Source organism: Rhincodon typus, chromosome 28 (genome assembly GCF_021869965.1).
Source record: "Rhincodon typus isolate 14 chromosome 28, sRhiTyp1.1, whole genome shotgun sequence".
Taxonomy (NCBI): domain Eukaryota; kingdom Metazoa; phylum Chordata; class Chondrichthyes; order Orectolobiformes; family Rhincodontidae; genus Rhincodon; species Rhincodon typus.
In genome coordinates, this window is record NC_063359.1 from 36,645,615 (window position 1) to 36,658,724 (window position 13,110).

General features: G+C 43.2%; 1 protein-coding gene across 1 annotated transcript in view; it reads right to left on the reverse strand.

Annotated features, from left to right (window-relative positions):
• LOC109931616 overlaps nucleotides 1–13,110 on the reverse strand; it is a 63,442-nt gene that overhangs the window by 18,750 nt on the left and 31,582 nt on the right. The window contains exons 2-7 of the mRNA XM_048613402.1: nucleotides 12,792–12,904; nucleotides 10,385–10,523; nucleotides 7,113–7,277; nucleotides 3,351–3,554; nucleotides 1,397–1,523; nucleotides 496–667 (exon numbers count right to left, since the gene is read on the reverse strand). Of these exons, the coding sequence (XP_048469359.1) occupies nucleotides 496–667; nucleotides 1,397–1,523; nucleotides 3,351–3,554; nucleotides 7,113–7,277; nucleotides 10,385–10,523; nucleotides 12,792–12,904 (920 nt within the window). The remainder of the gene's footprint in view (nucleotides 1–495; nucleotides 668–1,396; nucleotides 1,524–3,350; nucleotides 3,555–7,112; nucleotides 7,278–10,384; nucleotides 10,524–12,791; nucleotides 12,905–13,110) is intronic.

Genomic DNA, 13,110 nt, shown 5'->3' on the forward strand with positions numbered 1-13,110 from the left:
GAGAATAAACAAACTCCACACAGACAGTCACCAGAGGGTGGAATCAAACACAGGTCCCTGGCGCTAACCACTGAGCCACCGTTTTGTTCTTCCTTTTCATCTCTCTCTTAAATGGGTGACCCCTTACTCTGAGAATACGCTCTCTGGTCCTAGACTGTCTCACAACGGAAAAAATAAATTTCACAAAAAGTAATATGATAATAACCAAATCATCTTGAACAAGGGACAATTAAGGTCACCAGGGAGCACTTCACTTCTCCCTGCAGTACAGTGTAACGTAACCTTTTATATTCATCTGAGAGGTTACAGGGATCTATGATTTGATGTCTCATCCAGAGGATTGCACATTCCAACAGTGCAACATCCAATACTGCAGTCGAATGTCAGAAGTCTCTGGCCAACAATCTGAATCAATAACATTCTGACTCAAGTGTTACCCACTGAGCCACAATTCGAACAAATACTGGTAGCTTGGAAGAACACATTTTATTTTACCTGAGGATCAGTTTTCAACTTTTTGTGTAGAAAGTTATTGGAGTAGCCCAGGATACGTTGAGTAGCTCGTTCACACAACTTCAACTCATTTTTCAACACCATGCGATGCTTCAGTACAAACTCCTCAAACGCTTTTGACTTCCGCTGACCATTGCCTAGTCCTATGCACCTTCTGAAAGGAACACAGCTTAATTCAAACATCGTAACTGGACTGGGCATGTTTGGAAGCCTACCACAGTGCATGGGCTGGCCCACGATGGTTGACAAATCAATGTGACCTGTTCGACATTGCCTAGTCATAATTTTCTGTCTGGGATAAGAAGGCGAGCCTTCGGTTTAATGGTAGTGTTCCTGCCTGGAAGCCAAAAGGAATCAAAACCCAACCCTAATAATTCTGCCAAATAACGATTGCCATTGTTACTCTAAAATCAGAGATGCTTGTGGTTTGGTGAATGAGTAATACAACCCTCCACCCCTGCCACAACATGGTCTGTGAGAACCTAGGATATTCTTCTGTCATTATAGGGGGATTATGTTATTAACAGGATGGGTGGACCATTCATCCACGTCAATTGACGTGAGACTTTCCACCACTTTATGTCAATCTCTCGTGGAAGAGCATTAATGTACCAGGAGATGGAAGATCTGAGAGAGAATCTAAAGAAGCTGCTCTTTAAAAAATTGCATGGGAGATAACTCTTGACACACTGAATTTAGTGGTACACAAATACAAATCAAGAAAATACTCTACAGGAAGAAAAGACACTTTAAAACATGCAATCATGTGAGAAGCCATTTAGCTGGTCAGAACATTCACTCTGGAAAAAAAGACAGGATTGCATCTCCTTTGGATTCTAATTCAAGAAACAAATCAACTTCAAGCAGTCACAATGTTACTTGCTTTCGAGGTCTTTCTAGCTGGTGTACTTGGTTTTCATCGTAGTACTTCAATAAACTGAGCCGCCTGGCTTCCTTCAGCAGCTGCAGGAGGTTCATAGCTCGATGTCGACTTTCACTCAGCTCATCCCCTGAAGTTAGGGAAGAAATGGAAATCAGGACTGAATCCACATGCTATTGTGTTTTACACTTTTAGAAACTACCCTTTACAGCGGGTTGAAGTGGGGGAGGGGTGGGGTTACCAGCAGGTAATCAATCTCACATTTCATGTAAAAGACAATGCAGTGCCCCCTCAGTACTTCACCAAGGCAGTCACTTAAGTACAAAAACAAATTTGCTGGAAAAGCTCAGCAGGTCTGGCAGCATCTGTGAAGGGAAAAAACACCTGAAGGAAAAAAAACCCTTGAAGGGTCACCGGACCCGAAACATTAACTCTGTTTTCTCCTCCACAGATGCTGGCAGACCTGCTGAGCTATTCCAGCAAATTTGTTTTTGTTCCTGATTTACAACATCCGCAGTTCTTTCAGTTTTTATTTAGTATTCAGTCATTTAAATATGTATTTAATTCACTGTGAACCAATAACTTGCTATCTCTGAGGAAAGAGTGCAGTCTCACTGACTTACAAATGACATTGATCAGATATCTGTCCTGTTGACACTCACCGTCAACACTCTTGAATGAAGAATGGTTTAGATAGAACCTTATCAAAATACAGTTACCACACGTGATGATATATCTTTTCCCCTGTGGGGCCCACTGGTCCGTAAAGGTCTGCAGACTCTGCATGCTCCCTCTCCATGGACACGTACGTGGACATAACCACAGAAGAGGAGCAGATAGTTAGGTAATACAACCCACCCTGTTCAAGGCTACTGCCTTACCAATTGATGGTCACCTTAGTCAGCCCCAGACACAGATCCACAGGATTGTTGTCTGATCTGCCTGTCTATCTTCACATGGGATGCCCATAAATTAGGAGCCTGGGGGCTGAAGTGCAGCCAAAATTGTAAAAGCAGCCCCTTTAAGACATGAAACAGGGGCTGGAAATGAAAATAATCAACATAAATGTCTAAAACAGCTTCCGCCGGGCCACAAAAACTATATGTGGTCTGGCATCCAATGCACCTCCCTAAACGTTTATTGAAAGCCAAATGTGCATCGTACTCCCATCCAATTCCTAACCAGGTCAGAGACTGCCTAGCTTCGAGGATCGAGTGCTTTCAAACTAATTTCACTGTTGGCTACAGTCATTGTCTAAACTGATATAAACAGCAGTTGAGACAGAGCAGGAATTGTACCACCAGGAGCAGATGAAAGGAAAAAAACAATTTCTTACCAATCTAGGAATACTGACAGGAGGTTCAGTCATTGCTATATTTCTGCTTCTTTATACAACACTTGCATTTATACAGCATCTTTTAATATGATAAAACACCCCACGATAAGAAATATTTATAAAACAACATGCATCATACAGATTTTTGGACAGATGGCCAAAAGTTTGGTCAATGAGATAGGCTTGAAAGGAACACAAACAAACAGAAAACACAAACAGGAGAAGCTCAGCAGGTCTGGCAACATTTGTGGAGAGAGAAATAGAGTTAACATTTCAAGTCTGGTATGACTTCTTTTGAACTGCTGTTAATGTTAACTCTCTCCCTCTCCACAGATGCTGCCAGACATGCTGAGTCCAGCATTTTCCGTGTTTCTATCAGATTTCCAGCATTCACCGTGTTTTGCCCTTATTCAAAGGTGTTAAAGGATTGTTTTGGAAGGAGAAGAGAGGGGCAGACAGGTTTCTGGAGGGATTCCTGAGCTTAGGATCTAAGAGTCTGTACTGGCCAATGGTGGACTGATTATAACCAAGGATAGAGTTAAGTTCAGCATTTATTTTTTGAGGAGGGGAAGCTGGGCGAGTTGGGGGGAAAAAAAAAGAGTTTTGCATGCATTTTCCAACCTGTCCTTTTGATGTAGTTCTGCAGACACTGACAAGGTTTCTTCACAAACAGAGGACAGCACAGCATCTTGGCATCCTGGTCTCCCAGCAGCTCCATCATAGATACAGCAAAGGCTTCAAGGGCTTCCCGATGTTTTCTGCGCTCACCAGCATCTATATCTGTGCAAGATGAGCGAAGACGGCGGGATCTGCCAAATGCCAACCCTTCAGCAAGGTGGAAGGAATTTATTATGAAGACTACATATTGTGGCATCAGTCCTGACCAGGATAGAGATAACTGGACCAATTTCACCACCAACCACCCACCTTCCTTGCATTCCCCCCCCACCCCCCACACCCCACCCCACCCCATCAACCCCTACCCCAGTCATCTTGCTCCCTCACCCGTGAGGATATAAACTTCACAATAACGATAACTGTTCATGGATTGGAAGAATCAACAAAAGATAAACAAACAAAAAGCAGCAGTAACTGGAATAAACTGTTTCTCGACATGAAAGGGATAAAGACAAGCTGGTACACAGAGAATGAAAGCAGTTAGCCATGTCTTGTTGAGATTACATAACAAAAACTGCTTTGATATCTACTTGATAAACTGGATGCTTTATGACCACAAAGGACAAGGATTGCCCTGCAGAAGAATTTAAAGAGTTAATTGCAGGAAAAACTGTGCTTTAAACAAACATCTAATCCCAAATGTAACAAGGAGCAGGGGAGCTCCTTCTGACAAGAAGGCAAGCTACAGACTTGAGGCCTTCAGAAATGCAATCAATGTTAGGAATGAAATAATCTATCGAATCATTAATAATGTCATACCACAAACGTGAAAGGGGGAAAATTGTATAAAAATCCAACACCAGAACAAGTCAGAAGCAGAACTTCGAAGAACCCTGGGCTCTTCCAGAGGCAGACACTGTCGGTGAAATCTTGGCCAGATTCCATCATTAATTGGGTAATAGCCAAGTTGGGTTGTGAGGCTCAACTTGCTTACTTGAGGGGTCTTATTTTGGTTGCTACTGCAATAAAGTTTAAATTATTGTTTCAGTACTTGATTATCTGTGAGATTTCTTAATAAAGTAGCTGAATTGAAGGTAACTTGTTGTGAGTTTACCCACAACATCCCCAAACAAATCCCTACATATAACTGGTAATGTTACAGTCCTCCACCAACAACAGTCTGCTGGAGAAACCTCCATGCTTTCCTAGAGACTGGTGAGAGGTTCTACTTTATACACTCTGATTAAACAGGCAATGTTTGCTGTCTGACTACAGAATGGATAGGTGGGATGCAGTGTGTGGAAATCAGTGGAGATTCCAGCTCATAATTGAAGCCAAGGTTCTGGTGCAAAATTGCTGTCAGAACAGGGCACGGTGTAATACACCTAGTGGTCAAATAATTGGCTACATGAACATAATAAAAGAAGAATGCTTTGATGAGATTCCCATGAAACCTTTTCTGTTAACTATATATCATACCTCAACGAATAGAGTCATTGACATTAACAACATGGAAACAAGCCCTTTGGCCCAACTTGCCCATGCCACCCAGTTTTCACAATTTAAACTAGTCCCATTTGCATGCATTTGGTCCATATCCCTCCATATCTATGCCATCCATGTACCTATCTAAATGTTTTTTAGATGACAAATCATTCGTATGTGGTATGCTGCACACAGCTATAGTCCCCATGTTACAAAAATCAGTAGTGGAAAAAGGTACCAAAACAGGTTAAGAATGATCCTAGAACTGATCGGTTATAATTCATTTGTTCAAAGTATGGCCTGGGGACTTGTCACTGGGAACCAGAGTCGCAGCAACAATGCACACCCGCCTGGAACAGCTGAAGTGTCAAACAGGGTGGAGTGACGAAGTTCATCTTAGTGCCTTCACCGCTGTCCTGAATTCCTCCTCAGTGAGTGAGTGAGCTAGTCTAAGTAGAAGAAAGACGGTGAATCTGTGGGAGTGAGTCTGAGTAAAAATAGGAGGCAGGGAGTCTGTGGTTGGTCTTTTATCATGTGGTTTTATGCCAATATCGATGAGTTCAGGTTCAAGACAAGTTGGACAAGGAGAAGTCAAGGTCAGGAACTGTCTTCAAGGTTGGGCTTGTTTACAATATTGTTTTACATATTACGATAAAACATTGCAATACATGGATTCAGAAATACACAGGCTCTGAATTTAACTGTTACTATTGAAAGACAATTCCATAATCTCCACCAACCTACTGCCAGTCGGTCTACTCCCCATACTTCTCTGCACGTTTCTAACATTCACATGGTTAGACTTCAGGCTTCTGCTTAGCTCCCCATGTTTCTCTGTTATTTTTTCTTAACTCCTCCCATACTGTGCTATTTATGCCCACCGAGGAGCAGCTCTATGATACTGTCACACATCTGATGCAGGGTCTTCAGGCCCTTATGTAGGCGTAAAGAAATGAGGGAATGAATCTGTGTAAGCAGAGAGAGGTAGAGAGCAAATGGCGCACACACACGCACACCCCTCTTCTTCCCTTCCCAAAAACCTTTCCAACAAAGCAGGCTGGAAGAATAGGGAAAGCCGAGGATTAAAAGAAATCCACTTTCAACGCAAATTTCACTTGAATCCTGGCAAGGCAAAACGTCAGAGGTGAATGCAAGGTGAGTGTTAGTTAAACCCAACATATTTGCTCATTCAGAGTCTATGGTGATTAGAACTCAGGGCTCAGTTGCCTCAAGTTGTGATTCTTAAGCAAAAAAAAAAAAAAAGCTTTTAATTGCTCAGCCTTGCTCCTTTGTGCATGCTAAGGGTCATTTTTATTAATTATTCTTTATCTTAAATTATCAATGTATTGATTTTTAAATTCACATTTGATGGTGAGCCAAGCCTCATCTGTCCAGAATTTGCTTATCAGCCCCTTCAGTGCGAAACAATTTGAAACATAGCCCCATCACAAAACAATCCGACAGCCTTGGGATATAACTGAACAGCTGACAGGTTAGAGGCTTATTTCTCTACAGAGGAGAAGGCTAAAGGCGATGTGACAGACATCCGTGCACAGATATGACAGACGGCCATTCGGAATGTGTGTGTCTGTGTGCGAGTGCTGGGGAGGAAAGTGTGTGTGAAAATAGAGGTCAGAAACACATGATGGTCACTAATAAACCCAGGAGAGAAATTCAGGTAAAAACACTCTTTATCCAAGAATGCATGAAGAATGTGAAAGTTGCTACCACAACCCGAGGCAAATAACAGAGATGCCTTTCAGGGGGAAATGGCTGAAATAAATCCAGAGGCTGGTATCCTGTCCCAAGTCACCCTTTATTTACACGTGGCGAGTCCTTGACACTGATCCAGCTCCCTCAGAACCAGCTCTCAGACTGAATAGAACCTCTGACTCTCCTGGTTATCTGTCAGCCCAGGCTCCCTGATCGGACCAGATTAACTGCCCCATTCAGGGAATTCGTATTCTAGCAGGTCCATCTGGTTGACCTAATTACAATCACTGCAGTGGCTAAGTGTTGAGAATGGAAGAAATTGAACGACACTGAGATAATGTAGAATGGGAGGAGTTTCATACGAAATATTATACATTGGCATAAATCAGTTGTGCCAAATAGCCTGCTTCTACCCTGTGCATTCTACTTCCTATAAGACTGAATCCTAAATGGAGTTGGTATGATCAGTTGAGAAGTGAGCCACGGTGTGGGAAACAGGAATTCTTCTGAAACTAAGTGTTGACATGCCTCACACTGATGAATGCATTGATCTTGCAGGCCACTTACCGCATGCATTACACAGCATCAACATTTTTCCTGTCTCAGGGTCACTCTTCCAGCGTGGTGAGGCCCTATAACCCGACTGCTTCAGCCTATTGCCCCGATAGCTGGGGTTTGTGATGGATGGAGATTTACAGATGTCACAGCAGAATTCCACTCCTGCCTTTTTCCCTGGGAAAGAAAGAACTTTCAAAGAAGATAATCAGCAAGCGTGGCCAACCACTCCAGCTTCAATCAAGAACACGAAGCACACTGCATCTCCAAGAGGCAACGCGTGAACGTTAACATGTTCAAAATCATGAAGGGTTTTGACAGAGTGGAAGGGAGGAAGTGCTTCAAGTGACAAGAGGGTCAGTAATAGAGAACACCGATATAACAATGAGCAAGAGAACCAGGGCAACATGGTGAGAAATCTTTAACAGACCACACTGTCTGAAAGGGCAGTGTAAGCAGATTGAACAGCAGCTTCCAAAGGAGAATTGGATAAATACTTGAAACGGAAACATTCTCAGGGTTTAAGGACGAGGAAGGTAGTGGGACTAATTGATTGGGTCAGTCACACAGTCAGCACAAACATGATGGGCCAAATGGCCGCTTTCTGTTCCATTTCATTCTATAGAACAGACACTTTAGGTCAGTGGGAAACTATTTCAAGTGGCAAGATACCATGTGGAATTCTTGGGAGCAATTCTGTAAAAGAGAAAATAAATCTTCTGGAAAGGAACCAACAGGGGCGGCATGGTGGCTCAGTGGTTAGCATTGCTGCCTCACAGCGCCAGGGACCTGGGTTCGATTCCACTCTCGGGTGACTGTCTGTGTGGATTTCCTCCAGGTGCTCCGGTTTCCTCCCACAGTCCAAAGTTTTGCAGGTTAGGTGGACTGCCCATGCTAAATTGCCTGTAATGTTCAGGGATGTGTAGAGTAGGTGGGTTATAGGGGGATAAGTCTGGGTGGGATGTTCTGTGGGTCGGTGTGGACTGTTGGGCCGATGGGCCTGTTTCCACACTAGGGATTCTATGATTCTAGGAAAATCAAGATAAACAAGGTCATCATAATGTGACTTTGTTCCCAGCGATACAAGGACAGTGAGGCAACACTGCCACTCAGTGGCTACAACCTTTATTACATTATACAGTATTTATTACATTTATTCGTTCACAGGATGTGGACGTCACTGACTGGGCAGAATTTAGTGCCCCCCTCCCCCCCACCCACCACCCAAATCCCTGAATGCCCAGTCGGCAGCTGAGAATCAACCACTTTGCTGTGGGTCTGGAGTCACTTGTAGATCAGACCAGGTAAGAATAGCAGATTTCCTTCCCTAAAGGACATTAGTGAATCAGTTGGATTTTCCCGACAATTGGCAATGATTTCAAGGTCGTCATTAGACTCTTAACCCCACATCTACTTTTTATTGAATTCAAATTCCACCGTCTGCCATCATGGGATCTGAACCCAGGTCTCCAGAACATTACTTGGATTGCTGGATTAACAGTCCAGTGATAATACCACCAGGCCATCACCTCCCCTCCCAAACCTTTCCTGTTGTGACCCCATTTTGAAGTCTGAAAATTGTTGTGATCCCCGAACAAGGGCCAAGGTGATGGGAACCGGTGAGAACTTGTGGGGGTGGAAAGGAACATTGCAGCTTGGGTGATAGGGCAGGAATACAGCTGTTATACTAAGTTCAGAGCTCCAATGGCTTCCATTACAGCCTTGGAGCCCATGAACTCAAAATTTCAGCTCACAACCCTTTTTGGGTCCTATCTTCCCCACTTTGGGAAGCCTTGCCATTGAGAACAATTCCCCAACACAGGCATTCTCAATGTTATCAGAGAAAGCACACATAAAAACTGTAACAATAATGAAAAAAGGGTAGAATTAAACATGTACAAAAGGATAATTAATGTATTAAAGATGCAGAATTAGTACTTGGTATTCATTAGATGGTTTCTTAAGGAGAATAACACCAATGCAAAACTTCTTTTAAATTAGGAGAGGTGGAGTTCTCCAGCTAGGCTGACATTTATTGCTCTTGAGAAGGTGACGGTGAGCTGCCCTCTTAAAATGCTGCAGTCCTTGGAATGTAGGAACACATACAGTGCCATTAGGGAGGGACTTCTAATATTTTGACCCAATGATACTGAAGGAACACAGATGTAGTCCCCAGTCAGTGTGATGTGTCACTTGGAGTGCAAGTTGCAGGTGGTGGTATCCCTATATATGTACTGCTCTAGATGCTCGTGGTTGTGGGTTTGAAAGGTGCTAAGGAGCCTTGGTGAATTTCTGCAGTGCATCTTGTAGATAGTATACACTGCTGCTACTGAACATCAGGTGATTGAAGGAGTGAATGCAAATATGATGCCGATCAAATAGGCTGCTATGACTTGGACAGTGTTGAACTCCTTAAGTGCTGTTGCAGCTGCATCCATCCAGGCAAGTGTTCCAACACACTCCTAACTTGTGCCCTGAAGATGGCAGACAGGCTTCGGTGAGTCAGGAGGAGATGAAGAATTTCTGGCCTCTGAATAGCTCTTGTAGCCACAGTATTTCAGCCAGAGCACATTCCAAACATACAATCATTTCCACATCCATCCTGATTTGGAAATATATTCCCATTCCTTCAGTATCACTGAATCAAAATCCTGGAACTCCCCCTCTAAAAGCATTGTGGGGCTACTTACAGTACATGGACTACAACAGTTCAAGACTGCAGCTCAGCAAACCTTGTCAAGGATAACTAGGGATGGGCAATAAATGCCGGCCAAGCCAGAGACACGAGTGAATTTAAATAAAAATGACAAAGCTAGTACAGTTCAGTTTCGATGGCAGCGCCAAAATTTTGATAGTGAAGGGATTCAGCAATAGCGATACTACTGAAGATCAACTAGTTTGGAGTATGCAGAATTAGTCACTGTGCACCCACCAGATACATTCAACACCCAAGTGATGTGGAAATAAGGCATACATGTCTATCTGTGAAGTGCGAAGCAAAAAGCGACGATCGTGTGGAGTGCAGGCCACACAATGGGTATGAATCAAAAACAGAAACTGCTGGAAAAGCTCAGCAGGTCTGGCAGCATCTGTGGAGAGAAATCAGAGTTAATGTTTCGGGTCAAGTGACCCTTCCTTTGAACTTGACCCGAAATGTTAACTGACTTCTCTCCACAGATGCTGCCAGACCTGCCGAGCTTTTCCCAGCAGTTTCTGTTTTTGTTTCTGATTTACAGTATCCACAGTTCTTTCAGTTTTTATTTCGGTAGGTTTGAATGCCTTGCCTGATTTTGATATCAGCAAGTTAATCTTCCTTCTTGCCTTCCGCCTGACCACAGTTTCAACTTCAGGTGAAAAGGACCTCTTTCTGCATTTTCGTCTACTCCTCTTTCCCTCAGATGTACACGATTCCTGATGGATATCCTAAATGCAAAGTGACAAATGACAGGTTTTAAACTATGGGGTCCTGCAGGATCTTTCACTGAGGAATACTTAGTAGGTTCATGCTACACTCATAACCACAAGACAGGGTAGTCCCAAGGGACAGCTGCACTATCAGAGCTGAGTGGTTTTCAGACAAACAGAGTCCTATCTGCCCTGGTACATGACCATAAAAATTCTGCAGCACTATTTGAAGAGGAGGGGCGTTCTCTTCAGTAGCCTGGCCAAAACCTATCCAACCCAACACCAGTGTAACAAATTCTACTGTCATTTCTGAGGAAAAGTCAGTGGACTCAAAATATTAGCTCTGTTTTCTCTCCACAAATGCAGCCAGACATGCCGAGTTTCTCCAGCTATTTCTGTTTATGTTCTACGGTCATTTACCCTCTTCCTGGTTGTTGACACACGTAGAGTACAAACTGGACGCCACATTTCCATTCATTTCAAAAACAGACTACACTTCTGAATATCCCACTGGTTGAACTTTAGAACATTCTTAATTAGAAAAACAGGGCTATCAGCAGAAATCAGCTACCTGTCAATTTTGGTGAATTTCTTGGAGTTTTCTTCGGCTGTCTTCCCAAGCTTGTCTCTGCACCTCTATGGTGCCCCGTTCATTCTATGCTCCTACTCAACACAACATCTAAGAATCCTGGCAACAGAGCCATCTTTAAAATCCAGCTGTGCACCTGGTCAAGTGCTGGCAGTCGAGCATTGTCCTTCACAGTGCACATAGTGGGAGGACAACCACAAAGACGCATTGCTCAGGGCACATAGGTGCACGTTCATACATCTATTGCTAGTTACGCACCAAGTGACAAAGCTTACCCATCCTTAGCCTTGTCTCAACACACAACCCCATCTAAGTGAGTGTTACTCTTTCCTTAACACCTAATGCAACAATATCTTCTTGTCATTCAATATAGGACAATCATATACCACGAAGCCATCCAACCATTCAAAACATTCACTTTTGTTTAGTAACAGCAGAGGCAAACAATAAGTGAACAACAGAAGCTGCATTTACTTCTGGAAACAGACAGGGACTGCTTTCCCTTGGGGAACAAACAAATTTACAGTTAACGAGCAATCATCACAGCACCTAGCTCACACCTACTGGGAACCAGGAGTCAATGTCTGGCTTGTTGTGCTTGAGGCAGTAGTGCTCTGTTATGCAGAAAGTGATGGTCCTCTTGCTCAATGACTCATCTTCCTCCTTGGAAGACCTCTGCCAGTCTTCCAGCTCTTCAGCTTTCATTACACCCCTTCTTTGTTTTCTCCAGTTGTGTAAAGCACAGCAAGGTAGGATTATGCACTACACTCTAGCTAGAACGTTCTTTGCTTTTTTAAAAATATTCATTCATGGGATGTAGACATTCCGTATCACTGGATTAGCCAGTTTATTGTCCATCCCTAATTGCTTAAGTGGGTGTTGGTAGTAACTTTCTTGCTACGCATGCAGCAGTTCAACAGACAACGAATGAACTGTCAGGCTATTTCAGAACACGGCTAAGGATTAACCTCATTGCGCTGGGTCTGGGTCTGGAGTCACACGTCAGCCAGATTGGATAAAGACCATAGATTTCCTTCCTGAAGGACATTAGAAACATAAAAGTAAAACAAAAACAGGGGCAAGGAGTAGGCCATTCAGCCCTTTGAGCTTGCTTTGCCATTCAATATGATCACGGCTGATTATTGCTCTCAGTCCCCTGTTCCCACTTTCACCTCTATCCTTTGAACCCTTTAGCCCTAACGATAACATCTATCTCCTCCTTGAAAACATTCAATCCTTTGGCCTCAACCACTTTCTGGGGGGAGAAATTTCTCCTCATCTCTTTCGTAAATGGCCTAGCCATATCCTGAGACTGTGACCCCTGGTTACCAAGACTCCTGGGTCAACAGGAACATCCTTCTTGAATTTACCCTGTCTCCACTGATCTAATTAGTGAGCTCATTTAGCTCATCAGTAAGATAGATCAGAATTTATAATAATCCAGTCCTAACTTTTTACCCCCAATTTATTTTACCAATTGAGTTCAAATTCCCCAACTATCATGATGCTGTTTGAACTCATGTCTCTGAATCATTAGTGCAGGTCTCTGGTGGCTAGTCCAGTAATGTAATTACAATGCTACCTTGCAATACTTTGAATGTGGTATTAGGATGGCTCCAGACAGGGCAAGGCAGTCTGCACAGTATACTGCTGCAAAATTGTGTGCTTAAACTTGCCTCTGATGCATCAGAACTTACCACAGCCACATGCACGAGGTTCACATTGATCATTTTGTTTCCACTGGCCTGACTTTGCTTTGGTCCATCAAGCACTGATACAAGTTCAGATTCCTGGATCTGATCATCAGCAGCTGCAGCACAGAAAGAAACACAACATAACATACTGTCAAGAGCATGATAAATGTATCAAAATATAAGGATCCAAAGCTCTACTGATCTAAACCCAAATTGAGACATTATGGATAGGTCATAATAAATGATCTGATGGAGCAAAAACAAAGCTGCTGGAAAAGCTCAGCAGGTCTGGCAGCATCTGTGGAGGAGAAAACAGAGTTAA